This window comes from Pipistrellus hanaki (genome assembly GCF_964339955.1).
Source record: "Pipistrellus hanaki genome assembly, chromosome: 3".
Classification (NCBI taxonomy): Eukaryota; Metazoa; Chordata; class Mammalia; order Chiroptera; family Vespertilionidae; genus Pipistrellus; species Pipistrellus hanaki.
The window spans coordinates 166,527,890-166,555,842 of record NC_140505.1 but is presented as its reverse complement, the minus strand read 5'-3'; the positions used below and the strand labels follow the sequence as shown (position 1 = coordinate 166,555,842).

Here is a 27,953-nt window from a genome sequence, read left to right as displayed (position 1 = left end):
CCTTTACCTCTAGACTTGTTTCCTACGCCTATTTCTTCTAGGAATTACTTTTTCTACCTCTGTAATTTACCCAATAAATCTTCTCTAACAAAAAAGAAGAAAAAAAAATGAAGCTGAAACTTAGTCATACCAAGTAACTTGCCCAAGAGGGCCTTGCTAGTAAGGGATGCAGGCAGGACTGAAATCCCGTCCCTCTTATCTCCAAAGCCTTGGGCGCATTTCTCAATAAAAGAGCCGGTTGTGTCATACCCTTCACCCTGCAAACCTACGTGGTAGGCTTCATCTCCCCACTTCACTGAGGATAAGGTGAGACTCAGGTCACTTGCTAAGTAAGTAAGGGACCTGGCTCCGAGTGGGCGAGAGAAGAGCCCGCGGGCGCTTGCACATGGGCTTAGAGGCCGCCAGCCGGCCCCGCCTCCTGACCTTGACTCTCTCGCGCAGCTCCTACCTTTTGGGACCCGGCGCCGCGCACCCTCCGCCCGGAACTACATTTCCCGGCAGCACGCGGGCGCGCGCACCCGCACCGGGGCCTCCGCCATGGCGACAGTGCTGTCCAGGGCGCTCAAGCTCCCGGGTAAGGAGTTGCAGCCTCGCGACCACCCCGCCTCCGCCGGGCTTGGGGAAACAGGGCTCTGCGGGTGAAGCCGGTCGGGGCCTGGTCCTAACCCAGGCGGAGCTGCAGGCGCGAGGAGGCGAGCGGTGCAGCCTCCCCTGGCTGGGCTGGGGTTAGTGGCACCAGGCGGGTCGCGGGACCGCGGGCACGGGGCGAGCCCAGGACCCTGGCGGGGAGGGACGCGGGAGGCGCGCCGGGCAGGTGCCGGGAGCGGGCTGAGCTGCTGCGATGGCGAATGTCAGCGAGCGCCGCCGTCTCAAAGGAAGGGCTGCGAGGGAGCATCCTTTCCCGAGCCTCTCCAGCTCCTTCTCTCCTGGGTTGCACCTGGGGCGGGGGCGGCCGAGGACCTGTGACCCTCTGGGGCAGCCTCTCCACTTAATGGCAGGCCTTTAACCCCCGAGTGTACAGAAGAGGAAAGTGAGAGTTATCTGGCTGACTTGACTCGTCCAGAGTCGCAAAGCGGTATTGGAAAAAAAACACCTGAACTTGAATGCCGGGAGGTCTTTTTAACGCTAGATCCCGGGCTTTTGATTCCACTTGGTCACCCTCTGGCCGTCCAGGCTGAGCATCTAAAGGAGGGGGATGATCTGGCACCTGCAACTTGCAGGTGACGGTATGGGGTATTCTTTATAAAGAGGACAACTGGTGGCGAGGACAACTTCCCGAGCTCATTCAGTACTTTGGGCAGCAGCTCCAAGCTTTTGTTTGTTGTTTTGTTTTTAACCTTCAGGATGGAACCGTGCTGCTAGAAACGCGCTGCTTTAGTAAATGTGTATTTTATTCTGCCCCAATAAAATGTAAACGTTAAGACTTTAAAGTTTTTCTGCTTCCACCTAAATACATTTAAAACATTAGGCTATACACATTTGTTTGCTGTTCACTTAAGGGTTTAGTGGGAAAAGCAGTTGCTTTCAATGGCATCGTTAGAAGGGGTAGTTGTGCATTTGGTGGCTATCCAGCATAAGGTGCAGGGGTGGGGGGCTGCAGGGTCAAGCGGCTTGCAGCCTGCCCCACTGAGCCTTGGATGACTGCGCTGGGTATGGATTTGATATGAATTTGCTTTTCTGTCTCCAGACTTCATGATCTAAGACATTTCTTTTCACGTGGGCTCATTGGAACATTGGGAGGAACATTGATGCTATCCGTCTTTGGAATGTGTATGTAACATTGAAATAAAAAGGGGGGCATGTCTCCGTACCTGCAGGGTTAATTAACTTTGAAGAGGGTAGCCTTATGTATCCTTAGTGTAGCATGATATTCTCCCAAGGGAGGTAATGAGATGGTCAGCCATATTTAGCATTATTTCTTTTAGTTTCCAGCATAGGTAATAGTTATTCTCTGAGGACAGGAATGCAAGAAAATCTTGTGTTCAAAACTCTTGAGCTTGTCTGCATTCTCAAATCCTGAGGCGGTGGCATTTCTACTCCCTGTAATATTCAGTTTCAGTAACTTGGTCATCTGATAGGGTAGAGAAAACAGTCTGGTCCTTCGGCCTATGTTTGCACAGCAGCTTGCCCTGAGCAGTCAAGCATTTTGATACTTTTTTAGGCCCAGATACAGTAACCATATATTCTTTTATGTGATATATATATATATATATTTTTTTTTCCAGCTTGTACTTTAGCTTGGCTCTCTCTTGCTGTTTCTCCCTTCCACTCCAATACATTTTTTATTTTATTTTGCTTTTATATTAGATAAAAGTTGCTTTCTTTTAGCTTTGTTGGATGCACTGTAATTATTTGGCCTAGGGATTACTGTCATGTTACCTTAGTTAATTTACTATTTTTTTTTTAAAGGGGCAGAAGTGGCGTATAACATTATTTTTAGGTGCATAACGTAATGATTCAGGATTTGTATATATTGTGAAATGATCACCACAATAGTGTCCTTCCTATTTTTATGTGTAAGGAAGCCAAATAGAATGGAGACTAAGAGCTTGAGACAGACTTGATTTAAATCCAGTCTTTACCAGATTAGTTACTTAATCTCTTCAAGCTTCAGTTTCTTAATGTGTAATTATAATGTTTTTATGGAACACTCACTGTATTCCCCACACGCACTACATATTGACCTCATGGGGGTTATTTGGCAAAGTATAAGAGATGAATATACTTGAGAGGTTTGTTAACCTTCGACACATGTTATTCAATAAGGGTTAGCTGCTATTATCATAAGCACCATGATCTTTTATGAATGTGACCCTTGAAGGAAGGCCCGATGTAATGGTGAGGTAATGACATATCCTCATCCTCATGAAGAAAAAGCAGCCATGCTTCACAGCCTCAAACCCTTCCACCAAGCTCAAGATGGAAAGATGTTTGGCTCACGTGCATAGAATGAGGTTAATCAATAACGGAAGGACAATGTGACATTCACAAAGCAGCCTGTGGGACAATTACCTCTTAAGTATATATTTTCTTAGTTCATTTTAAAGTTTGAAGGTCAAACACTGAAGGGAACATCAGAGCATAATGTTACTGTAGTGATTTGTTTTACTATGTGTAACTTAGAATGATTATGTGCCCTGGATAAACTAATTATTTACCTTTCATTGCAGTAGAGTTAATGTAAATTATAGACTCTAGAGGAGCATATATTATATTTTCTTGAAACCTTTGTGGATGGTATAGTTGCATCTCTGTGCTATTTATGGTTTCCTTCGTACCATTTTGGGAATGGTTATGTAACCAGCATCCTCAGTCTTTATATGGGGAAAAGTGATAGCTATGGAAAGCTCATGTATATTGGTGTATTGTGAATTATAATATTCTTATTTTTTGAAAAATTCTTTGAAAACCTTCTATTGGTTTTAAAAATATGGTGGTAACTGAAATCATCAGAGAAGAGAGTGTTAAAATACCCTGAGCTTAGAAGCATGGTTTTGATATTATCTCCTCAACTCATGCTGTTTTTCTGTGAAACAGAGAAAAAAATTTACTTAGGAGTTCTCAAACCAAAACTTGCAGTCCACAATAATTAAGCTGAGGTTTGCCTTTGAACTACCTGGAGAAATTTATACTACTAATACTGTAGAACTAAATATTTATCTTAAGAGTTTGGACAAGAATTGATCCTCATTTTCTATGATCTTTAAAAAAAAGACACAAGAGTAGGATAGCCTCTGAATTCTTGCATGCTTGCCTTTATAATTCAGAAATGTCATGCCTGGATGAAAGTTCTTGCATTGCACACCCATGTTTTTTCTCTCTCAAAACTTTTTACATATTGTGGCATGATCTTTTAGGAATGTATGTTATTGAGGAGAAGTCAGCTTGATATTTGTTCCCATTATTAGTGATTTGATTCTTTTTCCTTTGGCCTGGTTGCTCATATGATTCTTTCTTTGTCCTTGAAATTCAGTGTTGTAAGAGTTTTCTTATTTAAAAAAATAGATTTGTATTGATTTCAGAGAGGAAGGAAGAGGGAGAGAGATATAGAAATATCAATAATGAGAGAGAATCATTGATTGTCTGCCTTCTGCATATCCCCACAACTGGGGATGGAGCCTGCAACCGGATATCAAACCATGACCTCCTGGGTCATAGGTTGAAGTTCAACCACTGAGCCACGCTGGCAGGGCTGTATCAGTTTTTCTTTTTATCTTTTATTCTGCAGTGTTAGGTCTTGCTTTATTGCAGGAACTTTTTTTGTGTATGTTTTTAAAGTATTGTTTTTCTTCCCATTTTCTTTTTTGTTCTCTTCTTCAGTTATGCATATACTGGATCACCTTTGTTTTCCATAGTCATACCTTTCTAGTTTTCTTAAAAAATATTTTTATTGATTTTTTTTAGAGAGAGAGGAAGGAAGAGGGAGAGAGAAACATCTACATGAAAACAAAACATTGATTGGCTGCCTATTGCACGCTCCCTACACAGGGGAGGGGGATGGTGGAATTGAGCCCGAAACCACAGACACGTTCCCTGACCAGAAATTGAACAGTCAACCTTTCCGTGCATTGAATGAGGCCCAACCAACTGAGCCACGCTGGCCAGGGCTCTTTCTCGTCCTTTTAACAGCCTTGCTCTTTTCTGTGGGAGGCACATAGGTAGTAGTCAGTACAGACTTCAAAGCTGGATTTCCTGGGTTTGAATTCTTGCACTATCACTCTTGCTGTTTAGCTCTGGGCCAGTTAGATAAATTTCCAAATCTCATTGTCCTCATCATTAAAATGGAGATAATAACGTGTCTACCTTTGTTCTGAACACTTACTGAGGTGAGAGTGAAAGGGCTTGAAAGGTGCATAGGAAGGGCTCAGAATTGCCAGCCATTGTTACATTTCACTTTTCTTGATTTTCACCAGTCTGTTCTTTATATCTCTGACTCTATTTTCAGAGAGTCTGTTCTTTTTTTTTTTTTTTTTTTTTTCTGATCCCAACAAAGATACCTTAAAAAAATTGTTTTATTATTGTCTTCCATTTTTCTGAGCCCTGCTTGTTTACTTATTGAACTTTCTCCTTAGAAATATATTTTTTTCTTATTTCAGAAAAGGCTCTTTAATTTCTTGAATTCCAGGGGAAAGCAGCTATTCGTTATTTCTTACATTTCATGGTATCTTTTGTCCAGCATTTGTTCTTGAGTTGATTTTGTCTGAAGTGTTGTTGTAACTTTTTTCTTGAATATTTGTAGAACTTTGTAGTATCTTACAGAATGACTACTAGTGATGGCTCCTTTCTGATTGCTATTGATATTTATATGGGCCTTTGTTGAACAGCTAGCTACTGGCTGACCTGTGAGCAGTGGCTGGGGCCAGAGGAGTGAGCTAGGGCAGTTGTAAGCTAGAATTTAATGGAAGTCTGTTAGCTCAGATCTCTCCTTACACCCCCCACCTGCCCCCACTCTTCTTCCTTGGTTGATGTCACTGTCCTGCCTAGCTGGGAGCCCCCAGTTTGTCCTAAGGCCTTAGGCATGCTGGTTTTGCATTTACTTGTCTTTGTTGTCAGTATATTGCCCCTGAACTCCAAATTCACCTTTGCTGCCTGATGTGTGAAAGTGGATCTGGGCCCTTTAAATGTCAACTTTGTCCTTCTTTAGCCCTCTCTTTTCAATTGTATGCTGCCTTTTAGAGTTTTCTTCCCCTGTTCTTCTATTAAATTTGCCCTCTTTGAATTACTGTCTGGTTTCTGTCTCTTAATTGGATCCAGACTATCAAAAAAAAAAAAAAAAATCCACCTCTTCTCAACTGACTGCGTCACAGCTGCTTTTCTAACCTGCCGTGCTGACAGCCTGCTTCTTGTGAAGATAGAAACCACAATTCCACTTTCTGTTTCTGTGAATTTGACTACATATACGTGGAATTATACACTGTTGGTTTTTTTTTTTTTTTTTTTTTTTTTTTTTTTTTGTACCTGGATTATTTCATTTAGTGTAATGTACTGAAGATCCATTGTGTCAGAATTTCCTATGGGCTGAATAATACCCATTTTTGTATATAGGACATTTTAGAGATCCTATTAGGTATATTCATTTAGTTAAAAGAAGCACTTAGAAAGATAGTAGGGTTACTGTTATTACAACAACCTGTGGTTCTGTTTGTAAATTATTATCAAGTTACCTGAGATGGTTAGGGCATGAAATGCCCTAATTAATAAAATAATTTGGCTCATAGAATCCTCCTATATAATAAAGAGCCAATATGCTAATTAGACCAAGCAGCAGAATGACCGTCCAGATGACCTTCCGGACGAAGCTGGGGCTGCGAGGGCTGGCCAAGGCTGCGAGGGGCTGCAAGGGGCTGCAAGGGCTGCGAGGGCTGACCCCTTTGCACGAATTTTGTGCATCAGGCCTCTAGGTGATATATAAACTAGATGAGATTAGCTTGAACCTGTAGTGATTCTATGGTGGTATATCCTGAAGTACTATTCTGAATGAAATTCCTAAAAGCTGTTTTTAAAAAATAATTTTTGCCTTTAAAATCAAATATAATATTTATCAGACAAAATGAATAGCTTTGAAGAAAATATATATAAATTTGTAGTTAACAGACTGCCAGATTACTCAGTATTTTCTGTGTGTGTGTGTGTTTTGCAAAGTACTTAATGTTAATAAAATTATTCTGTGGAATGTTCAGTTTTTAATCAAATATTTATTGACTTTTTATGTAACAAACACTAAACTTTACACTAAGGACTTTACTTCCCATATGGGTCTCCCTATAGTGTTCTATTGCTTCATTTCACATCTTGAGCAAACTGAGACATAATGTAGGAAGTGACATCACCAAGATCACAGTGACCAGAGACAGAGATTAGGATCGAGGATTCTTCTTTTTCCCTTTTTAATTAGATTTTTTTATATTTCTTCTTAACAAAAGATTTAAAGTAGCATTTACATTAGTAACAGTTTACCAGGTAATTTCCAAAACAGAAACTTTTTCTTGTTTTTTACTTGGTTATAAAATGAAATAAAGGCAGAAAATCATCCAGTCATTGGCATCGAGGGCCAAGGGGTGGCTTGCAAGGAGGTGTGCTTAAACCCTCCTGTAATTTCTGCCTCTTTATTACCCCCAAATAAACATAAGGTTTAAGTAAAAACAGGTCCTTGTTGTGTAAATCAACTTCAAGACAAGTCCTTTACCTCTGTGTTCCTTTTCCCTCCTGGAATATGTGCTCAGTATAGCATTTTTAGAGATAAACACTGTTGACTGAAACATGTACTGAAAGGCATTGGAATCCCAGTGAGGTCCTTAGGAGTGAATTTCCAGTGAAAATGACCAGGTGGCATTTGGTGTTCAACTTTCTAAATTGTTTCATAGAAACAATTAGGAAGCCACAAATATTGGACTGTGAGAAGCAATGCATAGAGAATCATTATTCTAAAGGTTTAGGGAAGTTCCAGGAAAGATCAGAACATCACCTATCCAAGAACAGCAAAGAGAATATTCATATTAGGCACATGGAAGTTTGATGATATAAGAACCATGGTGTTTTTTTTTTGTTTGTTTTTTCATTAATGAGATTCAAACAAATTAGGATGGTTTAAAACAACAACAAAAAACCTGAAAAGGTATTTGAAATTTTCTTTCTCCATTTCTTTTCCAGTTTCTTAAACTCCTGAGAGCAATGATCCTAGAACACGGTGATTTCTCCCCTCCCCCATCCTTTCCTCCATGCTGATGTCTGTTTTGCAGAGCCATGAAGGTCCAAGGTTATAAATCTAGATTTGTTTCGGTTTGCTTAGTTCCGTGTGTTTTCCTAGGTGTTTGTAGTTGCCATGTGCTTGGTGAGGGTTCCTCCTTCCTTGTTCCTCTGTGAAGCCCTCTCTTTCTGTCTTTTCAGGGAAGAAGAGCCCAGACCTAGGGGAGTATGATCCCCTCACGCAGGCCGACAGTGATGAGAGTGAGGATGATCTTGTGCTTGACTTGCAGCAGAAGAATGGAGGGGTCAAAAATGGGAAGAGTGCTCTGGGGGAAGCCCCAGAGCCTGACTCAGATGCCGAGGTGGCAGGGACCGCAAAGCCACATGTTTCAGAGGGCCCCGCAGAGGGGTACCCCTCGGAACCCCTCGGAGGCCTGGAGCAGAAGACAACCTCTTCCCTTGTGTCCTACGTACGCACATCTGTGTTTCTGCTGACCTTGGTGATCTCGATGGTCCTGGTGCTCGTATGTGCGTTCCTGATCCCCTGTCCCCCCAGAGATCTGCACAGCACCTGGAGCCGCCACTTGGGCCCCCAGGGAGGTGAGTTGTAGGATTTTTATCCCTAAGTCTGCAAAGCTTCTGATTGCATTGAAAAGTTCCTCCAAGTCTTTAACGTGTGTCACATAGCATTTCTCCCCCTGTGTGTAGAGCTGCCTTCAGGAGGTTAAGATTGGAAGTAAAACAAAAAGATGGATTGATACAGCTCAGAAAACTTGGGAAGATCACTGCTTTGTTGTGTTTCTGTTTGGCATTGTATTTTTCAATTACAATTTAGTTTTAATATCATTTTGTATTGGTTTTAGGTGTACAGCATAGTGGTTAGGCAATCATATGCTTTACAAAGTGTTCTCCCCACTATTTCTAGTACCCACCTAGCACCATACATAATTACTACGATATTATTGACTATATTCCCTACGTTGTACTTTATATCCCTGTGACTCTTCTGTGACTGCCAATTTGTACTTCTTAATACAATGGAATATTACTTGGCCATGAAAAAGAATGAAATCTTATCATTTGCAATAGCATGGACCTAGAGGGTATTAGGCTCAGTGAAATAAGTCAGTCAGAGAAAGACAAATGCCATGTGATTTCACTTACATGTGGACTCCAAAGAACAAAATAAATGAACGAACAAAATTGAAACAGACTCATAGACACAGAGAGGTGTTGGCATTGGTCTTGATTAGATGTAGACAGGACAGAGCATTGGCTTGCTGGGTTCCTGCTATGCAGGGGAGAGCAAAGCTGTAGGAAAGGCGATTTAAAGAATAAAGTAAGGCTCAAGGCCTGGCCAGACCTTCCAGAGTCTTCTCGTATTTGCTTTATGTATAGTGCCCAGGGATTTTAGCTGTACTCAGTGAGAGGAATAGGCAGAATTGTACCTACTCTCTCTTATCTAGGAACTGAAAGTCAGCCTGTTATTTATGAAGGACTGGCACTATGCATCCCTTTCTTTTTTAACTGGTTTGTTGCAAGTTGCTAAGGATTTTTTTTAATGTGTTTATCAGGTGGGGACCTGTCTCCATTGGCGTTGGCTGATGTGAATGGAGATGGCCTGCGGGATGTGCTTCTCTCCTTTGTAACTTCACGGAATGGCAGTGCCGTCGGTAAGAGACGTGTCTTTTATTTATTTATTTTTATAACTTAAAAAAAATATATTTTATTGATTTTTTACAGAGGAAGAGAGAGGGATAGAGAACTAGAAACATCGATGAGAGAGAATCATTGATCAGCTACCTCTTGCACACCCCCTACTGGGGATGTGCCCGCAACCAAGGTACATGGCCTTGACCGGAATTGAACCCGGGACCTTTCAGTCTGCAGGCCGATGCTCTATCCACTGAGCCAAACCAGTTTCGTCAAGAGATGTCTTTTAGAGGCTGCTCCAGGAGAAGCTCAGTGATTTGGCCAGAAAGCTTCTCCCATGTAGAGCCATGTAGGAGCCATGTAGGAAAGGGCCTCCCCTGAATAGGAAGGCACCATGAGCTGTCACACAAGATAACCCCCAGCAGGAAGTTCCTGCTTCTAAACACCACTCAGTCAAGGAACCATTGAGCCCTGCAGCTGGGAGGAACTCTTCGTGGTCACCAGTCCAGGGAGGAAGCTGACCAGAGAGGAAGTGACTTGCCCACATGTCTGCAGCACTCAGCATTAGTACTGCGGTTTCTTGAGTTTTCTCCCTGTCCGTTTTCCATTGCCTCTTAGATTACAGTAGATGTTGACTCTCCTATCTCCCCATCCCCGGCAGAAAACTTTTGTTCACATCTTATATAATAAAAGCCTAATATGCTAAGTGTCTGGTTGACCTGTTGGTCAGTCAGCCAATCAAAGAGTAACATGCTAATGATATGCTAAGGATGCTCAACCACTACCTATGATGTGCACTGACCAGATACACTCCGACCGGTAGGTTAGCTTGCTGCTGGGGTCCAGCTGATCGGGACTGAATGAGTTGGGCCAGACATACCCTGGAGCCCTCCCACAATCCCTCTCTGGCTGGCCAACCTCCTGCATCCCTCCCCTGCCCGTGCACCAGTGAGGTTCCTCAGCCTGGTCTGCACCCTCTGGCAATCTGGGACCTCTCAGGGGATAAGAGCCAGTTTCCACCTAATCCCACAGACCAGGCCAAGGGACCCCACTGGTGCACTAATTCGTGCACTGGGCCTCTAGTACTAATATATCACACTTACTTCTGCTTACTTTACATCCTTGTGATTCTTTTGTGACTGCTACTCCTTTTACTCCTTCTGCTTATTCCCTTTGTCTCTGTTCTCCTTTCTGCTTTCTAATTGGGGAGGATCATGCATGGATTATGTCAAGGGTCTCCCTTGCCTGTGGACTTCCAATGAAAGAGAGAGAAAGGGAGAGAGAGAGAGAGAGAGAGAGAGAGAGAGAGAGAGAGAGAGAGAATATGAGAGAATTCCTCTGGTTCTCTGGTTTCCTCCCTGCTGGATTACCTCAGCCTGGCTACGTCCTTGATTACAGATTGCAGCTCCTGCCAAGGTGGTCCTCTTACAGGACTTGCTTTTTCTGGGTTCCAGTAATCACTTCCTCTACTGTCCCTCTAGGCCTGGGGGGCTTTATAGTATGAGGGCTTTACTATTCCTGGTGGTTTTCCTATACCCTGATGACATCTTATCTCCTTAGTAAACCTTTCACAACCTACCCTAGTTGAGTGTCTGTTACACAGGTAAACTGCAAGAGGAAAAAAAAAAGGTGTTGGTTTTCAGCATAGGCCCACGGGAGCTTTGGCTTGTCTTGCGGCCTCCGTTAAAGGGGATTAGAACTATAGTCTGTGAGCTGATATAGGAACTCAAGGTTGAGGTTGAGGATGCACTAGTGATTACTTTTTAATCATTCAGGCCCTGGAATAAACATCCAAGTCTATTTTAGAAAGTTCTAGGCTATGTCCTCCTCTTATAAGAAATACCTTTTTGGAGCTTGTGCACAAAACAGAAGCCATATGGGGATAGATCTGTTACAGAGAGAACCTCCAGGCAAAAAGCTGACTATGTGATTGAACCTGAGTTATATTTTTTTCTGCTTATGTCTCATTAGCTGGGCTTTGAAGTAAAAATTTCCCCCATCCATGCTTAGATTTAGAGATTTCTTTTTGGTCATTTGTTATTTGATGGTTTGCTACATATCAGGATTCATAGTGACAAGCTCATGGGTTTAAGTTGGATACAGTACAGACTAGCCTGATTTGGCCATAGATTGTAAAAATAATAACATCACTAACGTATGTGCTATGCACCATATGAAATCTATAACATTTATTATGGAAGAATTTATACCTTATCTTAGTCCCATGAGATAGACGATATAATTGTTCCCTGTTTGCAGATGAGGAAACTGAGGCATTGTGAGGCTAAGGAACTTGCCCAGTGTCCCCCAGCTGATAAATGGCAGAGATAGGACCCAAATCCTGGAAGTCTGGCTATGGAGTTCATGTTTTTTGACCCTTATATCAAATTGCTGCCCTTAACCCCAGGTTCAAAGCTCTGTGCCCCTGAACATAAGAAGGATTGTGTTTTTATTTGTTTGTTCTGTTGTCCATCCATTCATTCAGTGATTACGTATTGAATGCCTGCTGTGTACCTTACGCAGAGCTCTGCTGGTTATATTGATCTAAACAAAATGAGTGTGGTCTTTGCCTGAGGGAGTCATGGACTAATGGGTAAGGGATAACCCATCATGATCCAGAAAAAGATGTCAGAGAATTGATGTAGAGTCAGTAGGGCCCCTCAGGGGGAGGGCAGCACAGTATGCCAGAGCATCCATGAGAAGTCAGAATGCTAACATTTATCACCATGACTTTTCATGGGTGCCACTGCTTCTGGCAACCAAGGCTGGAACTGTGAGCTACAGTTTGACTCTTGTTTTCAGGTTGTGATTTTAATCAGCAGCACTGAGGACTAGGGGCCCCAAAGCTGTGTTAGTTGTTGCTGAAGGTGGAAAGTGTGAGAGATGGGTCAGTACTGAAAGTGAATGTAAAACTGGCACCAGAGAAAGTTACTATCTGCTTTGGATTGACATGAAGGATTACTTATTAATGACGTTAGCTGCCCCAATCCTTTACCAGCTATCCTTGGACCTACGTCAGTGGTCGGCAAACTGCGGCTCGTGAGCCACATGCAGCTCTTTGGCCACTTGACTGTGGCTTTTCCACAAATACTACAGCCTGGGTGAGTCTATTTTGAAGAAGTGGCGTTAGGAGAAGTTTAAGTTTTAAAAATTTGGCTCTCAAAAGAAATTCCAATCGTTGTATTGTTGATATTTGGCTCTGTTGACTAATGAGTTTGCCAACCACAGACCTAGGTATAAATATGCCCGGCTAGTATTTTTTTTTTCTCTTTCTGATTGGGGCCAAATCAGATGATTCCAATGAACTCTAGGCCAGGAAGATCTACCTACTAATTTTGTTAAGTGTCATCTTAAGGTTTATTTAAACAAATAATTTTTCTGCCCTCAGGGAGCATTTGCTAGTGATAATTAAAATTCAGGTATTTTCCTCCCTGCTCTGCAGATGATCTAGTTTAGTAGACTCATTTTTCTGAGTATACTTTTCCCTCCTGTTTTTATTTTTTATTTTTATTGTTGTTGTTCTCAACTTTTTCAAATTCTCAATTTTTTTTGTTTTGTTCCTGTCTTTATTCAGACAACAATTAGTTGCTATGCACCAGTATTTTGTAAAGTACTACATGTACAGAAATTAATGCAACAGTCTTTATCCTTAAGGATGTCAGTATTTTGTTGGGCTCAGGTGACAGGCATGGGAACAAAGGTATAGGGAGAGGTGCAAGCGTGGAGTTGCATAAGGCAGCCTGGAGGAGGTCCAGGGCTCTTGTCCTGGACAAGATGTGTTGAACAGACAGGACAGGAAGACCTTGTTACCAGAAATATGGGAGGGAGCCAAGTACCCAGGTGTGGGTTGCTGCCTCACCACCATTTACTTTTGGTTTTCTGGCCTCCTGCTCGTCTCTACTTCTTCTTTCCTCTGCCTCCTTTCATTTCTCCTCTCTTTTGTGTGCTTTTAGGTGTCTCAAGGCCTCCTGCTGTTCTCGTGTGCCTTTCGGGGATGAACGGCAGCACGCTCTGGTCTAGTCCACTCCCTGAGGAGGCTCGAGATATTACATGTTTGGATCTGATGCCAGGAAGCGTGGCCGGGACCATCTGCCTTGTGACAGGGATGCACAAGATGTTCAGCGCATTCAATGCGACATCAGGTGAAGATCATTTGCCACAAGAGATCTCTGCTCCAGTGAGCCATGGTCTTGGATTAGAACGGTCTGGTAGAGGAGGAGCTTCCACTCTCACATGGTGGAAAATCTGATTTACTGCCTTGGAAGGCGGTTATTTTAGGGAGATAACAGGAAGGGTGGGAATAGGTTGAGTGCTAGATCCACAGTGTAGCCCGAACAGGAACCACCTTGAGGCTTTTGGCTTCTAGATAGTCTCCCTACTCTGTTCTTTCCACAAAAGACAGCTGAGCATTGCCTCTTCCTATTTGATAGCTTTGAGGTCTGTGTGTGAACCTGGGCATCAACTATTTAAAATATGTCAGTGAAGAAAGTAAGATTTGTTGAGGCATGTTGTTTGGCTTTTAATCTTTCTATTGCATTTAGACATACATGACAAAAGGTATGAAAAAGAATCACATGTAATGAAGGCTCTTTACAGAGTCATAAGTATACTGTTGGTATGCTTGTTAACACCTTGGACTGAATAAATATCATCCTTCCCAATTTTAGAGGTTGGAGTTTGGTCCTGGGTACTTCTGAATGGGAAAGGATTGCCTGAGAGTTAACTCTAGAGCTGAGGTCATGTTGAAAATCCATGATTGATTGATTTCTCTACTCAGGTGAACACATGGTAGGAGAGAGAGTTAGTTTTCTGTTGGCTGCCCTGGTGGTGGTTCCTTAATAGTTATAATAATCTCAGATCAATTCCTCTGACCCAGACAAGTGGGCTCCTCTCTCTTGGGAAGATGTTAGTACCTCCATTTATCTAAAACGTCCAGGTGTGAAGTTATTACATGGGCTTGTTAGCTAGGCACTTGGGGATTTAATCTCACACTCTGCTCCATTCCTCCCAGAAAGGAAAAAGGGAAGTAGGAGTTACTATCTGTTGTTCAGCCACCGAGTTTCTCTTTTCTGGCCTGGGAGCGTCGTGGCCAGCCTTTTCAGGAGGCAGAGAGCCATCATTGTGATCAGCCTATTGTCCTTCCCTAGGGAAAGCCATTTGGACTTTACACCCAAACTACCTATCCAACGGCACCCTGGCTGCCCCAGGGGTGGTACTGCCAGATGTGGACGAAGATGGCGTTCGAGATCTTGTGGTTCTGGCTGTTGGGGAATCACAGGTATGCTCTATAAAATGGCCCTTGTGTTTCCTACTGGGAGCACTTCTACTTTAGTTGGTTCCTAGTGTTGCTGTTAGAAATGCTGCTTGAAACCTCTTATTACAAGGGCTTAGCTTTAAATAAGTTTGCTTTGTCAGTTTAACTGGATAAATTACCATTATGAACCCATTTCCCTTAGAGTCTCATTATGGCTCCACTAACTATGGCAGGTGGAGCTTTGCAGCCAGACAGATCTGTGTGTGAATTCCGAATAATTATCACTTTGTAGTTTTGTGGCCTTGTTATAGACTTATTGTGGTAATGTTATTATTTTTACAATCTATGGCCAAATCAGATTTGGTTTGTATTGTGTCCAATCAAACCCATGGCCTTGATAGGAACGACGAATAGGACTGGGACAAAAGCAGATTGCTGTGACATTCCACTAAAACCTCCCTCTGCATGTCACTGACTCCTCCTCAGGTACACTGAAATCACTTGTCTTTATCTTATGCATAAGAACTCAGGATGATAAACTTCATCAAAAGCTTTACTGAGGTCAAGATATTGATACAGTCCTCATATTTCCCAACCAGTGATTCTCCCCAAAAGCCTGCAGGCCAGATTTGGCCCATTGCTTGTTTTTATAAATAAAGTTTTATTGGAACACATTTATATATTACCTATGGCCGCTTTCACACTGTAGTGGTCGTGTAGTTACTACAGAAACATTTGGCTCGCAAAACCTAAAGTATTAACCATCTGGGCTTTCACAGAAAGTTTGCCCATCTTTGTTTGAGTGTAAGGTTGAGCGTGGCCAGGTCATGTGTGTGATGTTATGATCGGAGATCAGTATCTGTATTAATTCTTGCTGGGACCAAATATTACTGGGGATTTCTGGCTATGAGAGCAGAGACCAGAGGTCAGCTGTCCTGTGTTTAGCTCTGGGCTAGAATTCTGGTCTCAAGAGACTGTCCATCAGCCAAAACTGCACTTCAGAGAAATTGCCTGAGCTACTGTCAACATGCCCTCTGCGGGTGTCTAACAAGGGGAGGGGACAGTTGCCTCTCTTTCTTCCTTCCAGGGAATAAAATAAAGCAGTTTTGGCTTGGTGCTTTCCAACCAGGAAAGTGTTTCTGAATCCTTAGCTAACAATGAAGCAATGACTATGTGGAGAAACTGTTTGATTGGGAAACAACAGGGCTTCTGTTGACTGGACCCCCTTCTTTCAATTCTTCAGCAGGATCTGTGCTTTCTGCTGGTGTCTGGCCGGACAGGGAGTCCAGTGGGCCGAGCTGTGAAGTACAACATCGTGGGAGTGGGGAATCTCATTGGTCCTCAGGTCTACATCACCGCAAATGGGGCTGTCTACATCCTGTTTGGCTTTGGTAAGAAGCGAGGCTGGTTTTTGCTACTGTTCCCGGTAGATGTAGGTGATTAGGCCTCTTTTGTGAGACTGGGTGAAAGCTGAGGAATTGCTGACACCAGCCCTTTCATCACCTCCTGTAGGAGGGAGTGCTCACTGCCTCACCTGTTGCAGGTCATTCACTCTGCTTCCTCTTTGCTGCCTTCTCCAAAGAGAAGATTCTTTGTCCAGCATCTGTATAATCACTTCCCAGTTCACTCCTTGTTGAACCCGTCTGGGTGGGGGTCGGGGGGAGAGCTATGGTAGACCCATCTCATCAGGCTCTAAGTCTCTCTCAGATCCTCATCCTGGGGGAGGTCTATTCAATTCAGCTTCTCAGTGTTGGCTCTTCCTGTGGTGCTAGGAAATATCCAAGCTGTCACCCTGCGGGACATTTTTGTTCAGGCCCAAAATCGAGACAGCGCGCCACCTTCTCTGCAGACGGAAGAGCCGGAATGGGAGAAGCGACGATCCATCAACCTGTCAGAACTCATTGACATTTACAGGTAGGACCTTGTCATTGAGGTTTCCAGCTCTCACGTGCCATGGAGTCTCTGCGTTTGGTTGGGCTGGTGAATATGTGGGCAGAGGTTTTGGGGGAGGCAGTGATAGTCTTAACTTATTACCTTCTGATCTGGTTAAAGTGAGTGAGGAATTTTCCTGATAACATACTGTGTTGATATCTGTGTTTTAGTGATGATGATGTGTGATTCCTTTGCACATAGGTTGGGACGAAGGATATTTGTTTAGGTTCTGAGTCAGGGTGAGGCTGGGGAACTTTAAATTAGGGAGATAGGTTTATTTAAGAGTCTCATGCTCTACCACTGAGCTAGCCAGGCACTTGTGAGATAGGTTTATTTAAAATAACTGTCAAACTGCTGACATATCTACCCTACTTTCCCTCTATTTTTTTCTCTTAGTTGAAGAATCATTTTGGCAGAAGCAAGAGTAACATCCATGAAATCTTACTTTTTATTTTTGTTTCCTTCTTAACTAAAAGCATGTAGTTTGTTTGTCACATGCAGTGGATTTTACCCATTTAGTAATAACTGTCTTCATTCTTTAATACTAGGAGTTTTCAATCATTTTTGGAGGCAGTGTCCTATGGTTCCAGTGAATTGGACAGATGTTAAATAAAATGGTCCCAGTTGTGCAGAGAAAGAAATAATGTGATGCAGTGTATATTTACCAGGAGTCGCTGTCCACGCTTAATGGCAATATCAGGACTCCTGCCCAGATCCGCACCTCCATTCCCTGCTGCTCTCTTTGGCTCTGTTTTCTTTCCCAGAGTGTCCAATGCGAGTGGTATGTGGCACCTCTGTGAGTTCCTTATGAACTTGTGTGGATTTTCTAGGGATTCCTGGTTTCTAAAGGTCAGGAAAATGGGAGTTCACTGAATGGCAGACTTCCCCCAATGGTCGGAGGTGAATATAGAAGTTATATAAACGTGTATACCAAGAGAAAAGGACAGAACAGGTGGGTCAGGAGCCTCATCTAATCCAGAGACTGACTGTCGGGGTCTTGGTGATTCAGCGACGGTGTTGAGCTGCTCCAGATGGTGAAGGCACCGGATTCCAACTGCAGCAACCTCCTGATCACAACCAGACAGGCCCTGGTCCTGCTCCGGGGGCAGAACCTCACACCGCACTGGACCCTGAGTCTTCCGGGCCTACCCAGGTTAGCATGCACTCCTCCTTATGTTTGCCGCTTTGAACCACTTTCCTGTCTTTAAAAACTGCCCAGAGCAATTGTTTGGTATCTGGGATTGATGCAGGAGAAGGGAGGGAAAGAAGTCCTTGTTTTCTCACTGTCGCTCTCTTACCTTCTTCTCATTTGTAGCCAGCCCACTCCTGGGTATTTCACTGACGATCAGACGTTAGACTTCCTCCTGCAGATACAGGATGGAGTCGGGATGAAAAAGGTAAATCCTTGGGACTCAAATCAATCAAAACACATATAAAGGATATGCATTGTGCATTGTGCGCAGCTCTGCGCTAGGCACTGGGAGAAATAAAGAGAAGCCAAAATATGTTCCTTCCTTCAAAGAACTAAAGTCTAGCTGAACGGATAAAGTGAATACTCACAACTCGGTGCTCAGGTCTGTAGCATCGGAAGCTTTTCTGGCTAACCTTCTTCCTGCACAGAAGACCTTCTCGTGGGTTCCTCACTTACAGCGAGGCAGTGGGAGCCTTCTGACGTGGGGGAAGGCAGGCATAAATACATGTAATACTTCTGTGCATCCAGTATACACCTAGGATTTTAGCGAAGGCAGATGTCTGTGGGGGCTAGGTTGTTATGGAGGACTTTATAGAAGAGGGAAGGATGAGCAGGGACTTGAAAGTTGAGTTATATCCTATGAGAGGGGTGGATGGGGAAGCATGCCAGGCCGGGAACACCAAGACCAGAGGCCCAGACAGAAAGGCATGGCCTGTCCCAAGGACACGGAATAGTTCTTTCTCATTGCATAATGTGAGGAAATAATGATTGGATAGGCAGTTTTCATTTCTTGAACATTAGAAGCAGAACAAGAGTTTTCATTTTTACAATTGACCTAGCTTTTTGGTTTATCTTCACTGTAAAATATGTATCTATATATTGCACACTGTTCTCTGAGAGCGAATTCATCACCTCTCAAGTGTGCCAAATTCTGTGCTGGATTCCCAGATGATGTCTGTGGAGGACACAGCGTGAATGAAGGCCAGGCCACAGTCCATAACTCAGAGTAATCGGGGGGCTGTTTGTACACAGCTCTGCCACGTTGTGCTGTAACGGAGGCTCACACTGCTGCGGGGACGTGGAGAGCAGATGGAATGAAAAAGTCAAGAGACGCTTCATGGTGGTTGGGGGGTCAGATGTGCAGAATCATGGGGGCAGAGAAGAGGTTTTCCCGATGGACAGATAAGGATGGGCTGAGGGTTCCCACCAGAGAGGTCAGGATGAAGTCAGTTGAAAGCAAAGCTGCAGACTTTGGATGAGGTATGGACGCAGTAGGGTTTTTGGGTCACGAGCAGAGGACGCATCCTGTGATCAAGTGTCAGTTCAGGGAGAGCCTTCCAGAAGCAATGTCTGATTGTCTTTCCAAGGAACTTCAGGTAGAGATTGGAATGCTCATTGGCATTCCTGGCAGGATTGAGGGAGAGGGTATATATATATATATATATATATATATATATACACATATACACATACAGTAGGGTGGTTAAGATTTGGGTTTTAATCCTGGCTCCACTGTTTATTGGTGACCTTAGGCCAATTACATAATTTTGCCTACCTGCAGTTCCTGCAACTGTAAAATGGGTAACAACACTGCCTACTGCTTCACAGGGTTATTGTGGCAGTTAAGTGAGATAATACGCATGACTGGATAAAATTGTTCAGTGCTGTGTCTCTAGACTTTGTTTCTTCCCAAAACTATCAAAGGGAATCTTGGAACTGTGAGCCCATTTTCCTGTCTGCTCACTCAGAGGAGTTTGTCTCCCTGGGACCTATGCGAGGCTGAGTCTGAGCATGGGCGGAGAAGAGCGGGCCCCTAGAGACGGGAAGGACAGGGAAGTGATGGTAGAAAGAGGTGTATGTAGTCTTTCCACACCCTGGGGAGCAGAGACACTGAGGAGAAAGGGTGAAAGACACTGGGCTAGAGGCAGACGGGGGAGTTTTGGCAGGTGACAGGCGCTAGAACTGTTGGGTGTGAGGTGTTTGTGGGGAAAGGAGCTATATGCCAGGGTTTATGAATTCAGTTTCTTTATTTATTTAAAAAAATATATATTTTATTGATTTTTTACAGAGAAGAGGAGAGAGGGATAGACAGCTAGAAACGTCGATGAGAGAGAAACATCGACCAGCTGCCTCTTGCACACCCCCCACCAGGGATGTACCCGCAACCAATGTACATGCCCTTGAATGGAATTGAACCTGGGACCCTTCAGTCCACAGACCGACGCTCCACCACTGAGCCAAACCAGTTTCGACTGAATTCAGTTTCTTTAATTATCCTTTGAGAGATGCAGCTAAGGAGTACATTTTCTCTTGATTTATGTTTTGCCTGTTTGGACGGTGCTCTTTAAAATTTGAGACTACCCTAGGGCTGAGCTACGCATGCCACGGAAGCTCTCAGCACAGCATACAGGAGACGGCGCTCACTTAATCATGGTTCTGAAGCGTTGCTGCCGCTGTAGGAGGGAAGGAGCAGGAGGGAGGCGATGCTGTTGGCGTCTGATTCAGCCTGTTCATAAATGTTATTTGTGTGTGTGTGTGTGTGTGTTTGTGTTCCTTGGGCCTGCTGCCCTTCTGAGGATGGGCTCTCCTCACTGTCTTCTCTCTCACAGATGATGGTGGTGGATGGGGACTCTGGCTCTGTTATTTGGAATTACACCGCTCCAAGTCACTTGAAAAGAACACCAACCACCTCCGCTGTTACTTCGGACCAGAAGTCCGTCTTCCTCTTTTGGGCTGAAGGGCTGCCAGCTGCCCCCTCCAATTCTGTGAGTGAGCCTGGGAGGGTCCCTCTGTCACTCTGCCGGGTGGTGGCTGCTCTGTGGGGCTGGCTGGGTCTGAAGGTGTCGTTAGACAGCCACACCTGCTTAACATCAAGATTATACTTCACTCTGCTATTCCCTAACTTGTGACCATGGGCAGTTTACCTAACATTTTAACTTTTGGGGTTTTCTCATGTAATAAAATGAGGGGATTGGACCAGATGACTCACATGTAAGCATCTGAAAATAACAAAAGGCATGCTACAAATGTGGGAATAGAAAACACAAGTAAGAATTTTAAGTGGAAGCAAAAAAGGAGATACCCATTTTGTCTGGGAGATTAGAGAGTTTTTCAGGAAAGAGGTGGCATCCAAGGCGGGTTCCTAAGGACACATAGTATTCTAGCAGGAGCTAGGTAGGGGAGTTAGTCTGGGGGCGGGGCAGTAAGATAAGAAGTTAGAGCAAAGTGGGACATGTGTTTAGATAGTCACCAGACATTCTTGAAGCATGGGGTAGGCAGGTAAGTAATTGTGGGAGGAGGCTGGAAACGACAGATTTGGATTAAATGGTGTAAGACCTTGGGTTTTCTTGCCAAGGAATTTTGGCCTGTGCTGTAGGTGGTGAGGAAGGAGTTTGGCTGTTCTCTTGTCCTGGTAGCTAAGCCAGAGATCGGCCCCATCATGCCTGGGCCCTAAGGGTGTGTGGAAAAGCCCTCTTCTGCTTTGTGAGCTTGTGGTGGGAGTGTGGTGGCCACCGGCTGCCCGCCCACGCTTCTCCTCAGTGGACTTCTTCCAGAGCTGACAATATGGAAGCAGGGGGGATAGTCATTTTTCAGGGTTTCACTTCCTCCTCGAGGGGAGACCCAAGAGGATCCCAGGGAGCTCTGTCGAGCAGCCGTTTACTAACCCGCGCCGGCATTTCTGTGCTGTAGCAACTGCATGGCTGCCCCGCGTGCTCCTGCCAGATATCGTCTGTGCACAGCAGTTACTCTGTTAAAGGAAGTCCCAGTGTGCATTTCTCCTGCTACGGGGAGCTTGGAGACTGACCCTCAGGCCTTGCAGTTTTTGTTTTATAATTAATGATGTGCTCTGTCTGGTCAGTCTTCTCTTTATTTCTGTAAATAAGATTTTTGTGACTCCCATCCTGACACTTGGCAATTGGCTTTAGTATCCAATGAGACAAAACGTCATTGGCATGTTTTCTTACATAGATAATGGCTGTCTGCACACACACACACACACACACACACACACACACACACACACCCTCCTGCTGCAGGGGGTGACCAGCACCCAGTGCTCCCAGAGGGGGAGACTGTGAGGTCTCTACCTCAGATTTCTGTCCCAGGCCATGTATGTTTCCTTTCTTCCTTTTTTCTTAAAAGGGAGAAAGCATTTTCTAGCTACAGTGGTTTGAAGAAGTTAGTGATGAGTTAGGATTTTGAGCCCTTAGGGATATGTCTCCTATGTCTGGGACTTTCTATCTCCTTGAAGTTGGGATCAGGTCTTAGGATCTGAGAGAAACGAGTAACCTCCTCTGAGGACCATCACGTGTGGGAATGCAGAGTTACTTTTGCTTTTCCTTTTTGCTCCTCATTGTCAGGATGTTCTCCTGGGAACCGAGCCACCCAGCCTTTACCACCTTTACCTCCTGCACCCGGCATTCCCCTCCATTCTTCTGGATCTGGCCAATGCCACGGGCACAGTGACGGCTGCAGAGGGTCAGTGCCAGCGACGGTGGGAGTCTGTGTATACAGAGTGGGGAGAGGATGTACTGGCTGTGTGTGAGAAGACCATGTCCCCAAGGGGAGGATGTGTGCTGTCAGACACGGGGTGTGCTGAGCCACTGGTTTTCCCTGGTGTCCCTGGTGCCCAGGGCCATTGCGGGGGCATGCCCTCTGGGAAGCACACCCGGTTCATGGGGTAAGCACCCACCTCCTCTGAATCTGCTGTAAATTGAGGGGAAAGTGTGGTCCCATCCCCAGAGGGTTCTTAGTGGTGGTGATTCATGCATCCACTCACTCAGCTGATGTTTATTGAGCACCAGTTGTATGCCAGGCACTACACCAGGGGCTGTGAGCACAAATAAGAATAGTTTCTTGACTCTTTAGGAGCTCAGAACTTAGAATTAATTGGAGGCATATGATGGAGGTAGACTGTCTTCTCAGGGTGTTGGTTTAGGATCAGTAGAGACTCTCTTGACTAGTGAAAGGGAACATGCCCATTGCCTAGAAATGGCAGCCAGGAGAAGCAGAGGGAAAAAGACCACTCATCATGACTGTTAACATTTGGGAAGTGTTCCTTTACTTCATATATGTATCTAAATAGTATCATATAGCCAAATTGGGGTCATATATTAGGGACCTTTAACTCAGGAAACTGAGCCCTGAAAGCCTAGCCGCTGCTACTTGCTAGTCTGGAGGTGTCTGATGGTCTCGCCCCAGAGGTTCCCTCCCCAGGCTGGCCTTGGGGAATCTGTTCCTGCAGGGGCGGATGGGGAAGACCAGACTGGCCACATTCCTTACGTCTTCCATATTCTCTTGCCCTTCGGAGACTTGCTTTCTCTGTAGAAACTTACTTGCCTTCAGGTCGAAGCGAATGCATTCTGAACTTATCGGGATGCATCGGGAGCTTGCAGCACGCCTGTCCACGGGCTTTGTGTGTGGTGGGGGACTAACTAGGGAGCTGTCAGCTTACAAAATCCTGCAATTTGACCTAATGAGTGATTTTTTAATATTAGCATACTAATTACTCTTCGTGCACATTTAATAACGGTAATTAAGAAGACCATTTTTAGTACAACACATATTTTAAAGATGAGGAGAAATAGGTAATAGGCAATAGCTTATATGATCATGTGCTGACAATCTAGGAATTCTCAGACTTTTCTACCAAATGGTGACCATAGTTGAGAGAGCCTCCAGTTTCCTGACCTGGGGCTTTCTTAGAAGCAGCTGAAGAGAAACTATGGTTCCGTTCGGTGACCTTCCCGAGGAGCTGGCTGTGCGGGTCGTGGCAGCCTGAGCAGTTTCGTGGCAGCCTGGGCTGTTGGTCCTTGGCGAGATGTTTCAGAGCCTCATTAAAAATATGTGGGTCCCCATAAAGCTCTACTACTCCCACGTTTACCAGGAGATCTGGGTGAGGATGGGGCTGTCAGGCCTCATCGTGTACAAGACCAGGAGTGCGGATGATAAAGCTAAAGCTCTGAAAGGTTTGGGTCCCGCGCCTGCTCATGGTCATCACTAGCAGCTGAGCCTAGTGCGCAGCTGGGGAGCGTCAGCCCGGCTGTTAGATTGGGACGAGGTTCACATTGTATCTAGACGTGCCCTTTCCTTGCTGGCATGAATAATAAACATACCTGTGAGTGGAAAAAAAATGATGGTACAAAAACCCAGAAGAATGTGCTGCTTTGCCGGCATCCAGCCCTTCGCCACTACACCCCACTGTTTAGCTCAGTGTCTTGCATCTTTTAGGTGCTCAGTAAACTTCTTGTATGAGTTAGTGAAGGAGTAAATGAACGAATGAATCTGGCTGCTGAACCAAACCACTCTACTGTTAGTGGAAGTCTCCTGTCCTTGTTAACTGCTCTTGTTTTTGTCCTTCCTCAGTTGGAATTAACGACATCTGGAAAGATGCCTTTTATGTTACCAGGACAACGGGGCCAACCTCCAGAGGCCATCCAGCACCCCTGGTGGTCAGCAAGCTGAGTCTGCGGTGGGCACTGATGGAGGGCCAAATGGTCCAGCTAAAGGAGACCACGCCCAAAATTGGCCGTGGGGAGCTGCGACGATTCCTCTCTAGGATCAAGTTTGTTGATTCTCCCTTGCAGGTGAATAGCTTCTGACACAAATATTTGGTTACTTTGGGGGGGTTTAGGACAAATTCTACCAACTTCAACATTGATCTTTAGGAAGGAGTGAGAATGGGAGCCTCTTGAGTAGTTGGGTGTCAAGACCAGTGTTCAGACCAGTGTTATTTTCTAAGGGTGCTTTATTACCACTGAGAAATGATACTCAGTTGTTTTTAGAGGGAGATGGTACCATCTCCCTTAGGGGACATTGGTGGGACCATAGTTTTTATTGTTCCAATGACTGAAGAGGGTAGATCCTACTGGTATTTTTTGGGTAGAGGCTAGTGATGCTAACATGCTGGGCTTATGGCAGTTGCATTAGAGTTATCTTGCTCAAAATGCTAAAACCCTCATCTGTGGTCTTGTTCAGTTGTCGGCAAACCACGGCTCGCAAGCCACATGCGGCTCTTTGGCCCATTGAGTGTGGCTCTTCCACAAAATACCACAGCCTAGGCAAGTCTATTTTGAAGAAGTGGCATTAGAAGAAGTTTAAGTTTAAAAAATTTGGCTCTCAAAAGTAATTCCAATCGTTGTACTGTTGATATTTGGCTCTGTTGACTAATGAGTTTGCCGACCACTGGTCTAGTTTAAGAGCTTATCATGGAACAAGAGAAAGTTTCTGGGCCTTTATGGGAGGGACACTTAGCAGCCAGTTGGAGCTGCACAGAAGAACGGGAAAGTAGAGGATGATTCTGGCCTTTAGGTTTCCTCCATTTCTCCAGCATGAAGAACAGTCCAGCCGCTGATACTTGCACCTTTTTCCCAGATCTAGTCGGAGGCAGCCTGTAGTTTGAGAAGAAGTGAGCAGAATGGATGCTGTTTCTCTCCTGTCGGTATAAAATCAGTGCTTTGGAGAGAAGGAAGACTTCTTCAACCTCCTCTCATCACCTCTGCGTGGTTGTGGCAGAGTCCTTCGGAAGGCACGTTGGAGTTCTTCAGTAACGGCACGAACCCTGTGGTTGGGGTGTTTGACCTACTTTTTCAACCTGTGCATTAAGCCCCACCTCTAGGCACTCGGTGTGGATAGTTTGGAAATGTGAATCTAATAATTGTTTTGTTTTTTGTATGTCTAACTTATAAACTCCTGCTGGGAGATTCCAGTGAAGTTCCTCACTGGAGCATTTTTTTTTTTTTTTTTTGCATCATGCCATGTGTGTGTAGTTTTCAGCATTGTGATGAAATATTTTCTAGATATTTCCTAAGCTCAAGGGACTCAGTTTCTTGTCGTGAAATACATCTGGTTTGTATGGTCATCTTGAGGCTTCCAGATGGCCTGCCTCTGGTTATCAGGGCCACTCATCATTCCTCTCCTTATACTTTCCCCACCTGTTCCTCGGCTTTTCCCCACCCTCAGCAGAGTGAGAAAGACTGATAGCAGGAGCCACAGTGAGCCACCCCAGCATTCACCTCTTCCTTATGCATCCTGTCTCCTCACACTTCCCACGTCTATGTATTTAGTGACCATAGAACCGCGATATTCCCAGCAGAAGGGGAGCAATGATGAGGGCCATATGTTACCCTGTGGTGTTGATTGTTCTGCCAGTCCTGACTTTTTTTTTATTACTGCAGTAGCTTTGAAAGTGCTTATGTGTATGCTGTCCTCAACATCGAGGAAAACTGAAGTCGGAAACAACTGAGGCAGATATGCTCCTCTCTGCTTCATCTCTACTCTGCCTCCTTAGCGTTTTCTATTGGGCGTCCTCCTTACCACTTCTCTTTTGCCCTCCTTTCTTCAGGGATGTTTTTGCTTTGCTTGCATGAGAGCAAAGCTGTTCTGGACTTTTCCTCTCACTCTTGAGCCCAGGACGCATCTCTTTTGCCCTGCACACCTCTTCTCTCGTAAAATCTTTGAAGCATTGTATTTTGAGAAAAAATTCCTATGTAAATGCTGTAACTTTTATAATTGGTTAAGTTCTTTAGAATTTTTCTCCAGTGGTTCTCCCTTCTTAAGTTCTCCCCTAAACTAGGCCATTGTGTATTTAGCCAAGATCCCGTGTTAGCTGGAGGAGAACTGCTTTCCCTCGTGAATAGTTTCGCTAGGTCATCTCTGAGTGCCACATAGGTTCTCTCTTTACTTGAGGCCGTATTTTTTAACTTGTGTTAATAAAGGAATTCAGAATAGAAAGCGATTGTAGGAAATTAGGGAGCCTGCATTGATGGGATACTAACTGCCCCACTGTTAGGCATGATGACATCACAGAAGGTTGGTAGCAGTAGCTCCCCTCGGACATGTAGCCAGGCCTGAGGTTGGCCTTGCCAGGTTTCTGGGCACTTAGCTAGCTGCTTTAAGTCTGTGAAAGCAAATTTGGTTTCAACACTTTGGAAGGCATGAGTTGGGGCATGAGTAGGCCAAGCTTATTACAAACTTGAGGGACCATTAACAGTGTACCCTGTATGGGTGATTCCAGATATACTTCTAGGGTTTGAATCTACCTGGATAGATGAGAGTAAGGTCTAGTAGAGAATTCTAAGACTCATTTATAGTTGACAGAATACCTAAAACTTGGGTGCTGGTCCTGCAGCCTGGGCTGAGCCATAGTAGGCTTAAGCCTGGTTCTTTACTCCTTTAGGCAGGAGTAACATGTGGAATTGTTTCTGAGGACCTGGTTTAGGGGGATTGTTTTAGGTAGCTGTGCTGGGTGAATCCCAGAAACAATGTAAGAGGAAGCTAGGAAAAACACAATGCCCCTAAATTCTTCATGGTGCGTTTGTAAATAAGCATAGATTGTTTTGACTGTGGTAAGTTTGACTCTCCTTGCTAAACATGGTACTAGCTCTAGGTTTCCTCTCCCTCTTGCAGCCCGTACAGAAGGTATAAGTGGTGGCAAAGATGGTGGAAGCTTTATCTGACCAGTGTGGCTGCGGGTTTCTTGTTCAGTGTGTCTCTAAACAACTATTCCTCTCAGGCAACCACCCACCCAGATTTCATTCCTCATTCCTAACATGGGGCTGCTTAGCAAGGCCAATGTGATAATTCCCTAGAAACAGTACTGACTTCTGCAAACGCAGGGGTGTTTCTCCTCCCAGTCTCTTATCTTTCCTTCCCTTAGAAACCCTCTCAACCCCCCCAGATGGTGTCTGCTGTCCTTCCTGGTATAGTGTGATGACACCAACCCCTTGAATGTGAATTGCTGTCCTCATTGCCCATGTTAAAGAAGAGCCAGCTGGAGTATCATCAGGAAGTACTATTTAAAATGTGAACTGTTAGGTCAACGGGGGAAAAAGAGACATATGTAATACTTTCACAATAAGGATTTAAAAATAAATAAAATGTGAACAGTTACAGAACAAATAAATACCATGAATAGGAACATACTTGTGTGCCATTCTCATTCTTAGCTATCAAGAATGTTTTCCCTTGTGGATGGGTGAGAAGGTGGGGATCGAGAGAGGAGCACATCCCACAGCCTGTTCACTGGGGAAGTCTGTGTGGTTCTCCACTGGGGAGGCATAGTCCTGCCTCAGTGGGCCATTCCTGGAAGTGAGCCTGTCCCTGCATGTGGTTGGAGCCTTCTCATCTATATTCATCTCCTTCTGGCTTCTGGGATCATGTTTAATTAAACTTTTATTTGGTGTTCGCAGAGTGGATGCAGAGCATGTAAGAGACAGTGAGAAGGACATCTATGTG

At 44.5% G+C, this 27,953-nt stretch overlaps 1 protein-coding gene across 3 annotated transcripts; it reads left to right on the top strand.

Annotated features, from left to right (window-relative positions):
* Positions 1–477: 477 nt before the first annotated feature.
* Positions 478–27,621, top strand: FAM234B (family with sequence similarity 234 member B). Of its 3 annotated transcripts, none has more exons than XM_084876992.1 (13): positions 478–574; positions 7,888–8,286; positions 9,261–9,359; positions 13,293–13,481; positions 14,487–14,617; positions 15,840–15,984; positions 16,366–16,507; positions 17,535–17,678; positions 17,841–17,922; positions 20,327–20,482; positions 22,079–22,196; positions 24,084–24,304; positions 25,092–27,621. In XM_084876992.1, exons 1-13 carry the CDS (start codon positions 538–540, stop codon positions 25,095–25,097), a joined length of 1,869 nt encoding a protein of 622 aa, XP_084733118.1. In that variant the 5' UTR covers positions 478–537; the 3' UTR covers positions 25,098–27,621. The 3 variants fall into 3 exon arrangements, with proteins under 3 accessions (XP_084733118.1, XP_084733117.1, XP_084733119.1); XM_084876991.1 differs by having other exon boundaries at positions 15,837–15,984; XM_084876993.1 differs by lacking the exon at positions 478–574 and adding an exon at positions 591–725 and having other exon boundaries at positions 15,837–15,984.
* Positions 27,622–27,953: the final 332 nt, after the last annotated feature.

Excerpts from the sequence above, each read along its gene's own strand:
- FAM234B (XM_084876991.1), top strand. The coding sequence starts at position 538 with ATGGCGACAGTGCTGTCCAGGGCGCTCAAGCTCCCGG. Across the intron at positions 13,482-14,486 it reads CGCATTCAATGCGACATCAG|GGAAAGCCATTTGGACTTTA; the intron begins GTGAAGATCATT and ends GTCCTTCCCTAG. Across the intron at positions 15,985-16,365 it reads CTACATCCTGTTTGGCTTTG|GAAATATCCAAGCTGTCACC; the intron begins GTAAGAAGCGAG and ends CTGTGGTGCTAG.